This window comes from Lagenorhynchus albirostris, chromosome 20, assembly GCF_949774975.1.
Source record: "Lagenorhynchus albirostris chromosome 20, mLagAlb1.1, whole genome shotgun sequence".
Classification (NCBI taxonomy): domain Eukaryota; kingdom Metazoa; phylum Chordata; class Mammalia; order Artiodactyla; family Delphinidae; genus Lagenorhynchus; species Lagenorhynchus albirostris.
Window position 1 is genome coordinate 53,041,462 of NC_083114.1, and position 19,078 is coordinate 53,060,539.

At 57.2% G+C, this 19,078-nt stretch overlaps 1 protein-coding gene across 5 annotated transcripts in view; it reads right to left on the reverse strand.

Moving 5' to 3' along the window:
* Nucleotides 1-11,148, reverse strand: part of TMEM94 (transmembrane protein 94) — a 20,493-nt gene extending 9,345 nt beyond the window's left edge. For 3 of the 5 annotated variants that reach the window (XM_060135120.1, XM_060135119.1, XM_060135122.1), the window contains exons 1-10: nt 10,799-10,934; nt 4,472-4,591; nt 3,992-4,119; nt 3,192-3,328; nt 2,416-2,618; nt 1,910-2,061; nt 1,423-1,525; nt 1,122-1,208; nt 746-862; nt 300-356 (exon numbers count right to left, since the gene is read on the reverse strand). In XM_060135120.1, coding sequence (XP_059991103.1) covers nt 300-356; nt 746-862; nt 1,122-1,208; nt 1,423-1,525; nt 1,910-2,061; nt 2,416-2,618; nt 3,192-3,328; nt 3,992-4,119; nt 4,472-4,591; nt 10,799-10,897 — 1,203 coding nt within the window. In that variant the 5' untranslated portion in view covers nt 10,898-10,934. Of the gene's footprint in view, nt 1-299; nt 357-745; nt 863-1,121; nt 1,209-1,422; nt 1,526-1,909; nt 2,062-2,415; nt 2,619-3,191; nt 3,329-3,991; nt 4,120-4,471; nt 4,592-10,798 lie in introns of all 5 variants that reach the window. The other 2 variants (XM_060135123.1, XM_060135121.1) reach the window with 1 other exon arrangement.
* Between the last annotated feature and the right edge of the window lie 7,930 nt (nt 11,149-19,078).

Below are 19,078 nucleotides of genomic sequence, written 5' to 3' on the forward strand. Positions count from 1 at the left end.
TGAGGGCAGAGACAAAGCCCGCGAGGCCGGCTGGGGCTTGGCCGTATTTCCCTGGAGATGGCCTCTGGGGCCGACAGAGGAAACGGTCCGGGAGCACCAGGAAGTTGGGTGGAAAAGCCTGTGTCCAGCACGGCAGTGACACATTACCCATGTGGGACGGGTGGACTGAGGGGCTCCAGGAGCCCGTGGGAGGCTCAAAGGCCATAAAGTAGGGGAGTCCCAGGGTTCCAGCAGGGGCCCGAGGGAGCGCGGGCTGGGGGTACGGGGCCTGGAGCAGAATCCATCCTGGGTGAGCGTACCTGAGAGGAGACGGCTTCGGTATAGCTGCTCAGAGTGTCCTCCGAGAACTTGGCCAGCTGTGCGGAGAAGAGGGTGTGAGCCTCGGGGAGGAAACGGCCAGCCAGCCTCTCACAGGCCTCCGAGCTGGCGGGCGGGGCCCCGTGCCAGCAGGGCTCCCGACGCCTTTGGGGAAGGACTCCCGGGCAGCCCTTGAATCCCCCGTCCGCTGACAGCCCGGTGGACACTCAGCCACCCCCGGGGCCTGGTCTGGAGACCCTTCTGGCTGGAGAGGGCAAAGCCCTCGGAGAGCTGCCCAGGCCCTGCCTGTCGCTGGGCCACGGGGTAGGGGTGGGGCTGGACTCCTGCCCTGTCTGCTGGGCACAGCCGACTCTTTTCATTCCTGTCTTTGGTTCTTTTTGCACTGTCCCCCGACCCCCACCCGCCCCGATGCCTCGGAACAACCTACCAGGGAGCTGGGGGAAGCCTTGCTCATCTGGGCCAGGACACGGGCTTCTCCACAGGCAGTTGCCAGGACCCAGAGCACAGGGAAGAGCAAGGGGAGGATGGGCAGGACGCCATTCACCTGGGAAGGAGCGAGCCACACAGGCTCCCTGAGATGTGCTGGCGGCCGGATGGAGGGAAGGGCTTCCCCGGCCCTGGGGCCCTCCCCTGAGTAAAAAGGACAGCTAGGGGCAGGAAGGGAGGAAGGGACGCAGGCGTTCTGAAGCTAAGCCTAAGAGACCCCTGGGCTGCAGAGAGGGAGGGGCAGTCAGGGCACCACGAGGGGACGCAGTCTCAGGGGAAAGAGGAAAGCGCTACAGAGAGGAGAGGGCTGCCGCCACCTGCAGCTGGAGGAGGGTGTACTGCCAGGTCGTGACACCAGGGGCATTCAGCATGAAGCGCAGGGCGTTGGTGATGAGGAAGCCAGCCTGTCGGGAACAGGAGAGACGCTGCCTTATCCCCCACAGAGAGACACAGGCTCTAAGCCTCCCCGTCTTCTGCCCACTCACAGCCCCACCCCTGGCACTGGCCGGCTCACACTGGGACCCTCTAGTCTTCACTCACACGCTCGTCCGAGTCTGGCCCCCAGGCTCCCCCATTTCCTGGCCCTCCCCCTGCCCTGTGCGGCCCCGCCTCACGCACCAGGACCACGGGCACCGCGTAGTGCAGCATCACTGACTGCACCGTGAACCTCTCGTTGTCCAGAGCGGTGACTGGGCGGGACAGGGCCATGTCCAGGCACCACCTGCAGAAAGAGGGGATACTACACTCGGGCGAGCCCTGCTCAGGGGAGAGGCCAGAAGCCCACCCTTTCACCTAGCATCACTGGGTCCTGCAATTCCCTCCTATTCCTTGGCCCCGGCCAAGTGGCCTCCTGGTCACTGTGGCCAGGAGCTCGTGGCAGCCTCTGAAGCTGCCCCCTCGGAGTTCAGACTGAGAGGGGGTCAATCACCCAGTCGAAGAATTCTCACAAGACACTAAAGAGAAGACCTTCCGGAGATGCCTGTGCTAAGGGACCTCAGTATGGACAAGGCGTCTTCCTGTCACCGGCCCCACCACGCCCCCTGCTCACAGGAGGCACCGGGCCGAGAAGTCAGGGGACAGGAGTAAGGCAGGGCGGCGCCCTCACCTGATGTTGTCAATCACAGGGGTCTCGAGGACGCGGAAGAGCCGGTGCTGCTGGGGGTTCTGTGGCCCTTTCTTCACTTCTCCCCGGGGGGAGGGGGGCGGAGAGAAAGGTGGAAACAGGTCTCCCGGCTCCAAGACGATGTGCTCATCATCCTGCCAGCGACGAAGGGGAGGAGGTCGAGGGTAATTAATGGTTCCATGGAAGCCACTCTTCCTTGACCGTTCTGGCTAAGTGGAGACATCTCATTGGGTTAGGGACCATCAGTTAGCACAGAGTCAGTTAGGGTGGGGCCTAGGGGACTGGATTCCTAGCAGCTTGAGGACCAGACGGAAGAAAGAACAGGACAAGGAGAAAGATGTTCCAGCTTTTCTCCATTCTCCTGGAGCCCTTGCCAAGAAGCCCAAGAGCTGGGCTGGAAGCATCAGGATTAAGCCCAGGGACCCTCCCACCATTGCCGGTGGACACTCCCACAGCATTTCCAGGGAAGGAGAAAAGCCTCCAGCTACCTTGATCCCCCTCAGAGAAGCAAACGATTCTTGGCCAGGCCTCAGAGCTATGATGTCTCCTTCTACCAACAGGCTAACTGGCAGGTTGACGAGATGTCCATCTCTGTAGGCCCAGTGTAGGGACCAGGATGGTGCAAAGGGCATGTGGAGGTCTGGGTACATGGCATCTAGCCACTTGATCTCCTTGCCATCCCTGAGGGCATCTGATGAGAATGGAAAGAGGGAAACAGCCTCACCCACTGGATCCACACACCAGCCAGATCCAGCACACAGCTATGAAGCGCTGTCTGCTCTTCTCCCTTCCCCAGACGGCCTGCATCAACCCACGCCGCTCATTCCAACACTTCCCCTCTCCGAGGCCACCTCCCCACCACCCCAGCGCGGGCACTTGCACCTCCTCTGAACACCTGAAGCTCTTATTCTTTGTACCCTGCTTCCATTCAAATACATTTTGCTAACTTTGCTAAGGGCTTTGAGGGGTGTGCTGAGCTTCCTGAGGGGTACAAACGTCAAAGATTAAGCCGATTTGGCCCCTGGCTTTGAGGAGCCATTAGCCTTTCTGCCCGCCCCAGGCCACTGCCTGGGTACCCATAGCCGTCCCACGGCTCTCGCTGCACCACTGAGAAGAAAGCAGGGCATCCTTATCCCCCGAATGCTGACCGCAGGCAACGCCAATGTGCTGGGGCTCCTGGCTGGGGCTCGGGACGGGAGCTCCAGGGCTCTGACACACCCCAGGGCACCTTTGCCCACCTGACTCGCCTGCCCCTTGGCCTCACCTTGGATTTGGTCAATGATCCCTCGGAGTCTCCGTTCTACCTCTCGGCGCTTCAGGCGATCTTGCCGCCCAATGAGGACAAGGTTGAGGAGCAGCAAGAGGAAGAGCGCAGAGGCGTTCACCAGCTCCACCCCGTGGCTGGCAGGGAGAAGAGGGGGCACTGGTGGGGGGCGGGCCGGGGGGTCTCCAGCCCACCAGCTCCACCCCGTGACTGGCAGGGAGAAGAGGGGGCACTGGCGGGGGGGCGGGCCGGGGGGTCTCCAGCCCACCAGCTCCACCCCGTGGCTGGCAGGGAGAAGAGGGGGCACTGGTGGGGGGCGGGCCGGGGGGTCTCCAGCCCACCAGCTCCACCCCGTGACTGGCAGGGCGAAGAGGGGGCACTGGCGGGGTGCGGGCTGGGGGGTCTCCAGCCCACCAGCTCCACCCCGTGACTGGCAGGGAGAAGAGGGGGCACTGGCGGGGGGGGGGGCCGGGGGGTCTCCAGCCCACCAGCTCCACCCCATGGCTGGCAGGGAGAAGAGGGGGCACTGGCGGGGCGCGGGCCGGGGGGTCTCCAGCCCAGCCAACCCAGGGCCCCACACTCCCCTCCCCAGTCCCTTCTGAAAAGAGGGTCTCCTTCTGGTTCTGACACCAGCCGGCCAAGGGACTGTGGATCCCTACGCAACCCAGGCGCTGACTCTGGGGGCAGCTCCCCTCTCCCCGGGATGTCCCAGGCGGGTGTGGAGGCGGGAGGGGGACAAGCCCAGACCCTGCGCTGGGAGAGGTGGGAAGGAGCCCCTCCCAGGGCCTCGGACCGCGTACCTGCCAGCCGGCTGGCCCCCGTAGCAGCCCAGCAGCAGCAGCACGGCCAGGAGCATGAGTGAGGCGCCGGGCCAGTGGAAACAGGAGCAGCGGTTACTGTGGTGCAGGAAGCTGCTTCTCCACAGCTCCTGAGGAGGGAGGGGCAGGAGGCCAGGGAGTGAGAGGCCCCGGGGGGGGGGGGGGGGGGGGGGGCAAGCGAGGAGGGAGGAGCCAAGATTCTCTGCCCCGCATCCTAGCCGCCTTCCTCCCTCACCCACCCGACGGAGAGCCCAGGCGGCCACCTCTGTCTTCTCGCTTTGGTCTCGGCTGGGGTCAGGACATCACTCTGAAAGGAACCCCGGCCTCTTTCTGATTTTTAGTGATGCCTCAGTCGGGTCACACCGTCCAGGGTGACAGGGAGAGTCATGGCCCCGAGAATGTGCTTCCCAAGCTTTTCCACCGCCCCAACTAGGCTCTGGACTCCCCATGAGGATGTGTCACCTTCCATGTGAGACTTTTCTTCCGTTCTTTTAGGTGTCCGTCCAGCACCGCCTCCAGCTGCTCCTTCAGGATGCTGAGGGCCTTCTGGGTGGACAGGCCCAGGGCCAAGGGAGCCTCGCCCTGGAGGGAAGCAGGAGGCACTCAGCATCCCTCAAGCAGGAGGCACTCAGCATCCCTCAGGAGGCCCTCCCCGCCCACCTCCCCAGAACCTTCCTCCCTTCTCCCAAATCCTCACCCTCCCTCCCTCCACTAGCCCTGACTCCTCAGGGCGTGAGCATGTTCAGATCTCCACCAAATTAAAAGACGTTCAAGTACACAGTGCCCTGCTCCTCAAAGCCAAGTTTAAAACAAAACCAGAGGGCTTCCCTGGTGGCACAGTGGTTGGGAATCTGCCTGCCAGTGCGGGGAGCACGGGTTCGGACTCTGGTCTGGGAGGATCCCACATGCCGCAGAGCAACTAAGCCCGTGTGCAACAACTACTGAGCCTGCGCTCTAGAGCCCGCGAGCCACAACTACTGAGCCCACGGGCCACAGCTACCAAAGCCCGTGTGCCACAACTACTGAAGCCCACGCACCTAGAGCCCGTGCTCTGCAACGAGAGAAGCCACCCAATGAGAAGCCCGTGCACCGCAATGAAGAGTAGCCCCTGCTCGCCGCAACTAGAGAAAAGCCCGCACGCAGCAACAAAGACCCAAGGCAGCCAAAAACAAAAATAAATTAATTAATTAAAAACAAAACAAGGGCTTCCCTGATGGCGCAGTGGTTGAGAACCTGCCTGCCAATGCAGGGGGCACGGGTTCGAGCCCTGGTCTGGGAAGATCCCACATGCCGTGGAGCAACTAGGCCCGAGAGCCACAACTACTGAGCCTGCGCGTCTGGAGCTTGTGCTCCACAACAAGAGAGGCCGCGACAGTGAGAGGCCCGCGCACCGCGATGAAGAGTGGATCCCGCTTGCCGCAACTAGAGAAAGCCCACACACAGAAATGAAGACCCGGGCTTCCCTGGTGGCGCAGCGGTTAGGAACTCGCCTGCCAATGCAGGGGACATGGATTCAAGCCCTGGTGCCGGAAGATCCCACATGCTGTGGAGCAACTAAGCCTGCAAGCCACAACTACTGAAGCCTGCACGCCTAGAGCCCGTGCTCCACAACAGGAGAGGCCACCGCAATGAGAAGCCCGTGCACTGCAACAGAGATCCAATGCAGCCAAAATTAATTAATTAATTAATTAATTTTTTAAAAAAAAAGCAACAAGAAGAGAGAGTCTGGTCTTATAAAAAATTTTTTAAAAAAGAAACGAAGACCCAACACAGCCAAAAATAAATAAATAAAATTAAAACAAAATAAACCCCAAAAAACAAAACCAGAAACAAACCTTTCTTTACTCAGTGTCTTCTAACTCACCTTTCACTCAACTCCCAACCCACCACCAACAGCATCCCCCAGCCCCACTCAGACCGTGCTCACCACTGAGCTCCCGACTTACTGCACTGGGGCCATCTTTCGGATTTCCCGGGCCAGAAAATATGTATTGTTTACATGGGGAGAAGAGAACTAACCTGGAGATTCTGGCTTCACGTTGTTCCTAGTAAAAAACATTAAGGAAAAAACCCCACCGACTTCTGTTACCACCATTTCATAAAAGGGAGGCTACTGTAACCCTACAACATTGGGAAGGACACAGTCTCAGAAAAAAAGACAGCTGCTGCCAGGAAAGGACCTGCACTGACCGCACCGCACTCTCATCTCACCGCGGGTGGGTGGAACGTGGCATGGACCGGGGTGGTTCCCAGCACATTGTCCTATGTGACCCCATGGCCTGACCTCTCCCATTGAGACCCCTTGTTCCTGGGCTTCTCTCCTGTTTTGTCCTGTCCATCTACCCCACAGTCCACCCTACGACATCTTCTCCACAACTTTATGTACGTTTCCAGGGCAACCTCAGCCACATGGATTCATGTGCCACCAATAAGCTTACAACTGCTAAATTTCACCTCTAGCCTGACCGCCACCCCGAATTCTGACCCGTTCCCTAAACTGCCGCACAGCTGTTTCATGGGTACCTATGAGTTGACACGTCCAAACCCCCGAAATTACCACCCGGCCCTCCCCGCCCGAGCCAGCACCCCTCCTACAGTTACCATCACCCAGGCACCCCAGCCCCTCCCTGCAACCTCTGCCTCCCCCTCCCACCTCCCAGTCCCCACCTTTTCCAAACCAACCGCTGCACCCCAGCCAGTGAGCGCATGTCTGATGAACTGACCCTGTTTACCTTTAAAATCTAGCCCAGACTCCTGAGCGTGGTCTGGGATCTGTCAGCTTCTCCAGCCTCCTTTCCTGCCATTCCTGTCACATGCCGCACTCCCCCAGCTCATGTGTCAGCACCTTTATGGATTTTCCTAGCCAAGAACACACTCTCTGCCCCAGACAACTCTTACTTCTCCTTCGAGACTCAGCTCAAACACCACCCGCTCTGCGAAATCTTCCCAAAACCCAGGGCTGCACATACAGGGGGAGGTTTGTATTCCAAAGGCAGCCCGGGCAACCTCGCTCACAGGCGGCATCACGGAGGACCGTCGGTATAGATTTGCCTGTCTGGCTCTCCCACCAGACTGCCAATGCCTTGAAAAGGGTACTAAATTCTTCCATCTCCACACCCCTCCACCAACCACTAAGACAGTACCTATCACAGGGCAGCAGCTCGTGAATGCTTGCTGACTGACTGAATGAACGCCCATAGAGTTTCACTGGTCCCCATGACACCTTCGTCAGGGTTGTCAACCCAGGATCTGTAGCAGAAACACCTGGACCTTTTACAAACGTGGCTGTCCAGGCCCCACCCAGACCTAGTGAATCAAAACTTCTGGAGGTGAGGCCCAGTCCAGATTGGATCTGATGCACAGACCCCAGTTGGGGGTCCTGGAAAAAGAAGGCCCCCAGGAAAGGCAGGGCCTGGGGGAGGAGTGAGTGTTTCTCAGGGGCCACCTGAAGAGCACCCATGTGGGCTTCCTCCAGGGAAAGTTCCTGAGCAAGAGGCACAAAGGCCTGGACCTGGGGCACCAAGAAAGGGACCGGGCTTATCTACTGAGTCCTGGCCAAGGGTCACTGAGCCAGCGATGCCCTGGCTGCCTGGGCTCACGCCCTACCCTCTTCCCTCCTATCCCCGCAGTCCTGCCCCGGCTTTGCCCACCAACATTCTGGATTTCCTCCTCCCTGCCGGTCTCCACGTCCACCCACCCCCTTGGCAGGCTTGACCCTCGCCAGACACACATCTCCACGACTAGGAGTTGACGGACTGGGGGCCATATCCCCTGGCTGCAGACCCGGCATGGTGGGAGGCCCCTGAGTGGAGACCCCATGCTGGCCTGTCGCCAGCTCCCTCGGCCTGAGGAATGAGGACGGGCTTCGGAGTGGGCCCGGCCCAAGACCTCCCAGAGCCCTTGCCTAAGTCTCACCTAATCCCTGCTCTCCACGGTGGCTTTGGGGGATTATGAGGATGAGAGCTGCTGCTTCTCCGAGGGGATAACTGGTTATTTCCGCTCGGGAAGAAATGGCCCTCCGGGCAGGGAGCCGGCACCCGCAAGGGTAAATACGGTACTCCAAAGCACCCACCTCCCTCTGGCAGGGATCCGGGGCCTCCCTGAGAGGCCGTGGTCCAGGACAAAGGAGTGTCGGGCAAGGCCTGCATCTCTGCCTCCTTGGCTCCTGGCATGAGGGAAGAAAGCCTCCAGGGGCGGGAAGGAGGAAGAGAAAAGCAAAGGGGGACCACAGGCCTTCTCATGTCCAAGGCAGGATGCCTGCCCCTCTCAGCCCAAGAAGGCCCAAGAAGAATAGCGTTTGGGAGGCCCAGCCTCCCCTCCCCTTTCCGCTTCCTCCCTCAGGCTCGACCTGCCGAGCTCCCTCCCCGCAGTGGGATGTGCAGGTTCCCAGGGTGGACTTGCCTAGGCCAGGTCTCCAGAAATGATAAAGTGAGCAAACCTCCTGCGGGCAGGGAAGGGCTGGTCCGCAGAGGTGGAAAGGCTGCACGCCAAAGGGCGGGAGAGAGGAAGAGCTGACAAATCCCACGGGGCTGCACAATCACCCGGGAAGCTGCTCGGTCTGGAATGAGCGCCAGGTTCAGGAAGGCAGGGAAAGGCTAAGGGGAGCAGCCAGAGAGCCCGGGTGGCGGCCTCCCTCCAGCCAGGCCTTTAGACCAGGACACTCAGGAACTGCCCTCTGCTTGCCCTGTGGCTGCCCTGCCTCTGCTGCCTTATTTCCGGCACCCCCAAACCCCCTGGGCAACCCCACCCAGCAACTGTTTCTGCTCCTTCTCTTCCTCCAGGGTCTGAGAACCTGTCCCGTGCTCCTCTCCAGGTGTGGGAGGAGGGGCCAGAGGGTGGCAGATGCTCCCGGGGCAGGGCCGGCAGAGGCGGGAGGGGCCCTGCAGAGCTGAGGGCGTGCATCTGCCCCCGCACGTTGTGTCTGGCTTGGAGCACCAACTCCAGACTGGAGATTAAAGACAGCACAACAGAGGCAAAATAAGCCATTCTGTAATTATACGCCTCCTGAAGAAAGCGCCTGCCTGCACAGCGCCCCGGGGCCAGGACACAGCCCTCAAGGCCAGCCAACCCTCCACGGCCCCAACCCCACTTATCCAACTGCCGTGGCCGCCCGCTGAGGCCTGATGGCCACTCTTCACTCAGTCTCCGGCAGGAGGGTCCCGGGTATGGGTAAAGTCACTGTTTCTCTCATTACCCCATGGCTTTCCCCCACGCGGTATGAGAACTGAAGCTGAGGAAATTGGTGAGAGACGTTCACGCTTTCCAAAGGAAATTCAGAAAGGGCTCATGCGTGAGCTAGGTGGCCTTTCTCAAAGCATAGAGATAGGCTGGCACCCAGCGTGCCCGGGCACCCATGGCAGGGCGGGCGGGGGGGGGCGGTCTGTGCAAGGACAGGGATGGTGTGAGAAATAAGAACGCCTGTCATACACGTGCCATCTGAGCTCTGCTCTTCTTGCCTAGCAGGGCCAAGAAGGGTGAGGAAAATCTGCCCCAGACTTAAGTACCCAAAGGCAGGAAGCAATTCTTCCTACTTCCCAGGTGCTCAGAAACTCCCACTCCCCAGCCCCAGGCACCTCCAGGAGATTCCTGGAGCCAAGGAGCCAAGGCTAAGCAAGGCCTCTACACCAGAGGGGAGGCGTGGCCCTGCTTCTCCCCTGACACTGAAGCTTTTCGGGTAGAAGCAACCCCATCCCACTGTTTTAAGTGCTCAACCTCAGCTGAACCCAACAGAGGAGCTCGAGGCCATAGGAGGCGTAGGCTCAGGAGAGGCTGCCAGCACGTGCCCATCGCGCCCCGCTTCATTGTCAAAGCGGGACACGGGCGGGGCCTGGGGGCTGGAGGAGCAGCAGGTGGTGACAAAATTCTACTTGCTAAATCAGAACTGCAAGGAATCTGCTACCGAACAGAACCAGATCCCCAGGGCCCAAAGCTAAGCATCTGGGTCCGTCTAATGAGGCTTTAAGAGCCAACACGCCTGGGCTGTCCTGTGCCACCTCGGTCAGGTTTCCCAGGTGGCCCAGAACCGGAAGCCCCCAGCCCCCAGTCCCTGTCCTTTCGGGACTCCCCTGAGGTTCCCTCAGCACAGCAGCTGTTTTCCTTCCCATCCTACCTGTTTCGGGAGAAAGTGGAATCTAGGTCCCCTAGGCTCAGGTAGGCAGACTGTGAATTGGCCTTGGCCTTTGGCCTTGGCAACAGCAGGTAACCACTAATTAGAACCAGCTGGCCCCTTCGCCAGGTTTCCCCACGGTCACAGCCTCCTTGGCCAGTGCAGGTGAGCGGGACCCACAGCTGGACTCCACGAGGCCTGAACCAGTGAAGCAGAGATTCGGCCACTATCCACCAGGGTCTATCATAGGCGTCACCATAAATCTCTTCCGAGTTTGGCCAGACACAAATCCACTCTGTCTACAGACAAGCAGCTCAAAGCCTCAAGCAGAGGCACCTCCTCCTCTTCCTCACTCTTCCCAGCTCATGCTGACCTGGGCACTTTCAACTGTCTTCTTTCTCACCTCCTGCAGCCAAGACCTAGGAAGAAATCACCCCAGCCCCGTTGGCTCCCGCCTCAGTGACTCATGTGGTCCGGCGAGAAAAGCCTCCTTAATGGCCCCGAGGAGGGGTGGCATCCAAGCCTTGTGCCTGGAGACCCGGGTCCCAGCACACCTTGACAGGATGCCCCACGGGGAAACTTGGGCTCTGGTCCCGCTCTGGGTGACTCAGGAGCCTGGCAGGCAGCTACGCACACGGGCTTTCTGGCTCCCATCCCCAGCCTCCTTCCACGGTCCTCACTACCTCGTAATCCAAGCCGCCTCCAGCCCAGCTTCCATCTTCAACCGTTAACCCAAAGCCTCCGACACAAAGCGGGGAAGCGGGTGTGTGGAACGGGGGCATCAAGCCCAGCTGGCATACTCACTTTGCTGCCTTTGCCCTGGTGGGCAATCCATAGCTCTGCCCGTTTAAAGAGCATGGGGTAGAGCCTGAGCCACAGCGAGTCAGCCACAGAACTGCCAACACTGCTCTCCGAGAGGAAGAGGAGACAGAGAAAGACAGAGAAGGAAAGAGTGAAGAAAGAGAAGAGAGAAGAGAGCTGGAGCGCGTGTGAGCGAGGAGCGGGGCGGCAGCGGCAGCAGAGTGGAGCTTCAATCTGCTGATTAATTTAGCCTATTTCCAGTCACGCTGCAGATTTAGGGAGGGAGGAGGAGGAGACCGGCTGCCGGTACAGGAGGGAAGGACGGAAGGAGGGAGAGGCTGCGCAGAGGGTGGGAGGAGGGAAGGGGTTGAGAGGAGAAAGTTGGTAGGGGCTCTGCCAGCTGTCCAAGGGCTGGGCCCATTCATCAGAGGAGGCGCCGGAGGGTAAGCAGAGGGCGACGTGCCTCCCAGGGGTTCGGATGCGCCCACCACCCACCCCCACAGGAGGAGAGGCTGTGCAGGAAGTGGCTGCCGCCGGCCCGGAGCCCCCAGGGCACCCGCCAGCACCGAGGAGTACTTGGCCTCTCCCCCCGGACTCCCTTTCCTGAGCAAGGTGAGGAGCCCCACTTGGGGGAGCCCCCCAGATCCCTTAGAGACTCCAGCATGGAGTCACGCCAGCAACAGCTCTCTCCACAGTCAGAGCTGCGGGAGGCAGGGGGGCTGCTTATTAATAGCAGCACATCCTACGTGGAGGGGGAAGGACCGGCAATTGAGAAAACTGGAGCAGTGACTTCTCGGAGGGCAGAGCAGGGGGCTGGGAAGTGAGAGAGCAGAGGAAGCCAGTGGAAGAGGGAAGAGCCAGCTGAAAGGAAGGGCTCTTCCAACACCTAGGACCCAACATCTTCCCCCCAGGTGGCAGGGGGCTCCAAGAGCCGCTAATCAAGGCGAGTGCAGAGCTCAGCCAGGAGCCAATACCGCCCAGCCGCATCCAGACACACCTGCCCAGGTGCTGCTGGGACCAGGACACTGCCCGCAAACGCCGGGCCTCATCCCAGGAAGAAAGAGGAGGCTGGTGACCTGGGCTCCCATCTCCTCCCGGGGCTTCAAGCAGAGCCTGGGCATCACTCTGCGACCCCGGCTTTGACATACGGGAAGCTGTCAGAACAGACCCCCTGGGTGATGTTGGGGCAGGAAACTTCTGTGGCTCCATCCAGGCCACCCTGAGGATGGGGCTGGAAAACCTCGAGGGAGAGGAAATGGCCTAACAGGTCCAGTAACCGGAGCACGGGCTGGAGCCTGAGACCATTTCTCCAGGGCCCTGTTTCCTAGACGACACCATCTCATCGGCAGGAAAGGGAAGAGAGAGCCTCTGCCGAGTTCCAGCCGGCCTCTCCCCTCCCCCTTCTCCAGCACAGCTCCCTGTGGGCGCGGGGGCGCGCGCGCGCGCGCACACACACACACACACACACACACACACACACACACGCACACACCGCCAAACCCTGAGCTGAATGGGAACAGGAAAGGAGGGGCCCAGGCAGTCCAGAGGTTAAGGGCAGGAAGTCTCCGTGAGGCCAGGGGAGGAGGGGTCGGCTTCCGAGACAGTCACTCTGAGGACAGCTGCCACCTGTGTAGTCGGGCTGCAGCCTCAGCAAACTGCCAAGGAGACTCCTGTCCCTTGCTCCCAGGTCACACTCCCCTTTAGCTTCCTACCAAGGCACTGCTCTGGGGGAACCACACCCAAGCAAACACTCTCCCTCCTGTGCAACAGGCCCTAGAAGAACAGCTCATAGGGTCTAACCCAGGTATTCCGCAGCGCCCCCCAACACAGCCCTCTGGCGTCTGGCCCCCCTCTGACACTACCCACTTCAGCAAGTGAAAAGGGAAGCTCTGCATCTGGGGAGAAACCCAGACCATCACTGCCACGGCACATCCACCATGGGCTGGAGGACGGGAGACGGGAGAGGAGGGTCTGCAGGGGACACTGAGGACAGGTAGGTCACAAAGAGAAGGGGGGCAAGGTGCAAAGGATCAACCAGCAACAGCCAAACTGATCCTGGGCTGTAGCCAGGTGACGAAAGGCCACCTTACCATCAACTCCCAGCACGCCAGCTTGCCCACTCCTACGCCTCCAAGAAGGCTTCCACTGTTGGAGGCCCCAGGGATGCACTTTAGAAGCCCATATTTACACAACGTGCAAGGTACCTCAGGTAGAGACACCGTCAGATCTGTTACTTAGCTGCTTGTCCTATTAATTCCTCAACTAGACAGTAGCTTCTCCAAGCCAGAGGCCATCCCCCAGGGCCTAGGGTTCTACCACCCGAAGGAAGCATTCCATAAATACGGCTGACGATGGTGGTAATGGTGCTTTCTAGGTCAGGAAAGCATCTATCCAGAAAGAAAAAGAAGAGGATGAAGAAAAACCCTCCCCGACAAATGCCCCTGAGAGATATCCAGCCTGGGTTCACAAGTGTTCTTCCTCGGGCTTGAGAGAGAAGCCAGCTGCTGGACCACAGAACTTTGTTTCCCCGATTCACTAGGAATGGGTGATTCAGCCACAGGCTGGAACCGGAGGACAACACTGTCCTTTGTTTTCGGGACATTCAGCCCCACCCTAGGCAGGCCACCACATTGCACAACACCATAGCCTTTGCGGCGGGGGGGGGGGGGGTGCTCCCTGGAACTGAGCGGTGCATAGCTCTTGCAACTACGCAGCAGCCCTGCACCCAGGCTAGGGGACGGGCAAGTGTAGCTTTCCCTGTGTTCCAATCACGGCTAGGATGGATACCTGCAGAGCAGCCAGAGGCATCTGTGAACAGGAGGCTGAACACCTCAGCAGTCAGCTGGGCACCAGGTCTGTGTGGACCCTCAGCTCCTTCCCCAGTCCTCCCCAGACCTCCCCATATCTCTTTGGCAGGAAGATCGCTATCCATAAGTTCAAGTCGATAAATATTTACTAAGCCCTTGCTACATGCCAGGCTCTGTGCTAGGAGCCAGGGACACTGAGATGAAGTGGGACAGACAGATGGTGCCAACACAGCGTCGCAAGTATGATGGTGGAGGCGCTGCGGATGCTGAAAGGAGTGACCCTGGAGGGATGAGGAGGACGTAGCTGGAGAAGGTCATGCCTAAACCGGGTCTTTGTTTTTTTTTTAATTTGGGCTGCGCCGGGTCTTAGTTGCGGCATGTGGGATCTAGTTCCCTGACCAGGGATCGAACCCGGGTCCCCTTCATGGGGAGCGTGGAGTCTTAGCCACTGGAGCACCAGGAAAGTCCCTAAACTGGGTCTTGAAGAAAGAAAAGTAGGAGTTTGGCAGGAAAAAGGGTGGGGGGGGGGATTTGGGGGTAACGGCCTAAACGTGGAGCGTGTGCCCAAACTCTGAAGCGTTCAGAATTACCAGTGGTAAAGGCCGAGGCAGGGGAGATGAGGGATGCTGGGCCGACGGGCAGGAGTCGGATTATGGAGGGCTCTGGACCCCACGCTAAAGGTTGCGGCAGGTGGTGTGATGCCTTTTAAGCAGGGGCAACGAAAGGCCAGCTCTGCGTGTTGGAGAGCCTTCCCCGCCCGCCTAGTGGAGGCAGGGGGTCAGAGACAGAGGGACCTGTTAGGAAGATGTGGCAGAAGGCCAGGCAAGGTGGGGACTTCCCTGGCGGTCCAGCAGTTCAGACTTCGCGCTTCCACTGCAAGGGGCACGGGTTCGATCCCTCGTTGGGGAACTACGATCCCACATGCCGTGCAGCCAAAAAAAAAAAAAAAAGAAGGCCAGGCAAGGACCTAGAGGAAGGACGTCCCCTAGGGCAATCCTCGTCCCAGGAGAGGGGTGCTCTGTTGGATGACAAATCTAACTCCACGTAAAGATGGTATGCCTGGAGGCTGGGGTGCCTGAGCCAGGCTTGGGGAGGATGCCTGGACCCCCGGGCTGCTTACCCCCAGCTGATTCAGCAGTGTGTCTGGAGTCTGACAGGGGAGCTCTTCTCTAACCACAGAGAGGGTGCCCAACTGAGTACTCAACCCAGCTCAGCAGGTTGGAGCAGAGCCCAGCAAAGGGCAAACACGTGAAATTACACACCCCTGGGCAGTGAGTGGAAGACTGGCTCAGAGCCAACCCCAATCAGAAACCGGCTCCCATGCGGCTGTGTTAACTGGTCCACCCTTTGTCCTTGAGTCCCAGCTCCCTGAGCCTGTGTGTTCCACCCAAGCAATAGTACCGTCCAGGGATCAGACCACGTACCCCAAGCCTCAGAGCTGTGCCCCCTCCCTCACTTTTGGTGTAAGGCCTCCACATGAGGACCTCCCAGGCAAACACAGGTAGGGAGAGTCCAACAGAGACACACAGACAATCCCAGTTAGGGAACCGATCATGGCCTACCACATGCTTCTCCTTCAGGTCCATGGGCCCAGGGTACTGCAGGCATGCCCAGAGGAAGGTGGTCACCCCCGAAAGGAAGGCTCCTCCCCAACATGTACGAACCCCAGTGACTCTGTCACAGTCACAGCATCTGGGGAAAAAAAAGAAAGAGGTCCCATAAGGCCGGGTTGCTGGAAGGGGCAGCTACTGTGAAACAAAACAGTATCATCTAAACAGTTGAGCAGGACATGGAGAAGACGGTGCTGGTGACCTCCAGGGCCCCGGCCTGTCCTGGCAGCAGTCAGCTTTACAAATTCCACTCTCTGTGGCCAGGAGGGAGAGGGCTACAGCAGGGATGCTGGAGAGCTGCAAGCTTTCCCTCTTTTAACCCTAATTTTCGGAGGCACGTATGTTTTGTTCCCTGTGTACTCTTTGACTTGCTGACTTCCAGCAAGCAGGAAAAGCCATGGCTCATCAGCTCTTTATTTATTTATTTAGGCCACATGTGGGATCATAGTTCCCCGACCAGGGATCGAACCCATGCCCCCTGCAGTGGAAGCACGGAGTCCTAACCACTGGACCGCCAGGGAAGTCCCATACCTTCACTTTTAAAGAGGTGATAAGGGACTTCCCTGGCGGTCCAGTGGTTAAGACTCTGTGCTTCCACTGCAGGGGGCACAGGTTCGATCCCTAGTCGGGGAACTAAAATGCCACAGGCTGGGCATGGCGCGGCCAAATTTTTTAAAAAGTGAAGGTAAATTGGAATCTAGATACAACTTGAATAATCAGGCAAATGGTGGGAAGAGCAGCAGAGATGATCAAAGTAGAGACATGCTCACTTCACCACCACCAGGAGCACAGCTGGGAAACACACGCCACACATGCCAACGCATACATGCCCACAGTCAGCGGGCCTCTCGAGCGGCTGGCCGACAAGGAGTGCTCAACGGGGACCTGGACGGGTGTCCACGAGGATGGGGGATCCAAGGCGACAACAATCTAGCAAATGAAGATTAGCCTAACCTCCCCACCCACCACTCCCTCCCCACATAACCCCGACTCTCACCCATCCATCCTGGCGGCCAACACACCTGAAATGATTTCAGATCAGTGTTTGGGTAAAGAGTGCCACTGAGTAATCTGCTTCGGTGCCACCTGACTACTCGAGGAGTAAGAACTAACCTGCTGACTGGGGCAGTTCTTTTGGGGGCCTGCAGCAAAACCTACGTTAAGAGAAGCTGCTCAGAAGCCCAGGAGAACTGATCCATAAAAGAGCTGTCTAGAAACAATTAAAAAAAAAAAAAGCTGTGTCCAGAGGACCCCAGGCAGGAGGCCCAGGCTCTGCAGGCACTAAATCCGACCCACGATCCCGTCCAATTCCTCGCAAGACGTCACAGCCCTGCACTGCCAGGTCTGTCCCTACCTCTGCTTTTCCAGCCAGGGCCCTCAAAGCTGAGCTAGCCCCGGAGGGTCAGAGACAGACAGTGGCGCTGGGAGCAGCACCGCAGTGCAGTGACATTTGGTTTTTGGCAGCCGACTGAAATGGGATCCTGAGAGGCCGAATGCACTTCTGCCTAAGGCCGCTCTGACTCAGGCCCCCTGGCCCTGTTTACAAGTACAGCTCAAGGTCCCCATGACATCCCACGCCAGCAGGGGCTGGATGAGGCAGTCACCACACAGGGAAAGGCACCAGGAGCCAGATGGGGACCATGCTTAGCTCCTTCTGCCAACACTACAGGAGTGAAATAACTCTGCGGCCGGATGGGACCACAGCCGTTCCAAAAGGGCAGCCAGGAGCATGACATTTTTCTAAGAGTCTCTGTTTTCCCATCACTCCATACATGGGATTCTGGGAGAGAGTTGACCTTAGCTGTCTGATCTGAAACCAGCAGCTGTATCCTTAAAGGGCCAGGTCCCCTCCCCGCCCACTGTGAAAAAAAGCACAGGCTTCAAAGCCAGACACTCGTGGGTTCAAATCCTGGCTCCATCACGTATCTAGTGCCAAATGACCTTGGCAAATCACTTGTCTCTCTGAGCCTCGGTGTCCTTGTTCATTGAATGGAAGTGATGATACCTATCTCACCGCTATGCAACAGGAATTATGTAAAATCCTATGTGCAGAGGGCCTAATACAGTATTTGGTACATGGTAGGTCTTAATAGTCGCCACTACTATCATCTACTATCATCAGCAAACAAGAAATATGAAGAAAGAGTCACCAAACTCAAGAATGAGAACTCAAAAGTAAGGAGAAAAAAAAGAAATAAAAGGCATAAAGATTGTAAAGAGGGAATTCCCTGGCGGGGCAGTGGTTAGGACTTGGTGCTTTCACTGCCAGGGCCTGGGTTCAATCCCTGGTCAGGAACTAAGATCCTGCAAGCTGCGGGCATGGCCAAAAAAAAAAAAAAAAAAAAAGATTGTAGAGAAATAAGTAAAACTGTCTTTATTTGCAGAAGACTCGATCATACATGTAGAAAATCCTAAGGAATCTACAAATAAGATATTAGAACAAATAAGTGTGCAAGGTTGCATGATACAAGGTCAAAATATAAAATGCAAATATAAATTAAATTTCTATATGCTATAATGAAATATAGGAAAATAAAAATGTGTAAATATCACTTATAGTACCAAAAAAAGAAATACTTAGAGATGACTTTAATGAAAATACACATAAGTCCTATACACAGCTGAGAGAAATTAAAGAAGACCTAAACAAAGAGAGAGCTATACCATGTTTATGGAATGGAAGACTTAATGTTAACAGTAATGTTTTAATATTTAAATTAAATAATATTCATATTCATACATTTCTATTTATCAGTATTAATATTAATAGGCACCCATCAGAATGACTAAAATGAAAATGACCGACAGTACCTAGTGTTGGTGAGGATATGAACTGATAAATTGCTGGTGGGACTATAACATGGTATAACCATTTAGGAAACCATTTTGGCTGTTTCAGATAAAGTACAGGTGACTCTTTAACAAGGCGGGGGTTAGAGACACCGACCCCTAACACCACCCTCCCACCCCCCAAGCACAGTGGAAAATCCACATGTAACTTTACAGTCAGCCCTCCAAATCTACAGTTCTGCATTTGTGGATTCAACCAACCATGGATCGTGTAGCATTCTGGTACATATTTAGTGAAAGAAATCCACATATAAGTGGACTCATGCAGTTCAAGGGTCAACTATATACACTTATTATATGACCCAGTAATGGAAACATATGTCCTCAAAGAGAATTACATACAAATGTTCATAGCAATTTTACTCAAAATAGCCCCAAACTGGAAATAATCCAAATGTCCACTCAGGTGAATGGATGAACATTATAAATCCATACAATGGAATTCTACCCAACAACAAAACAGAATAAAGTACTGATATACACAACAATATGGCTGAATCTCAAAAACATTTGATGCGTGAAAGAAGCCACACATAGGGCTTCCCTGGTGGTGCAGTGGTTGAGAATCCACCTTCCAATGCAGGGGTTCAAGCCCTGGTCCGGGAAGATCCCACGTGCCACGGACCAACTAAGCCCGTGTGCCACAACTATTGAGCCTGTGTTCTAGAGCCCACAAGCCACAACTACTGAGCCTGCATGCCACAACTGCTGAAGCCCGTGCACCTAGACCCCATGCTCCGCAACAAGAGAAGCCAACACAATGAGAAGCCCGCACACTGCAACGAAGAGTAGCCCCCGCTCACCACAACTAGAGAAAGCCCATGCGCAGCAACGAAGACCCAACACAGCCAAAAAAAAAAGCCACACACAAAAGAGCGCCTAGTGTATGATTCAA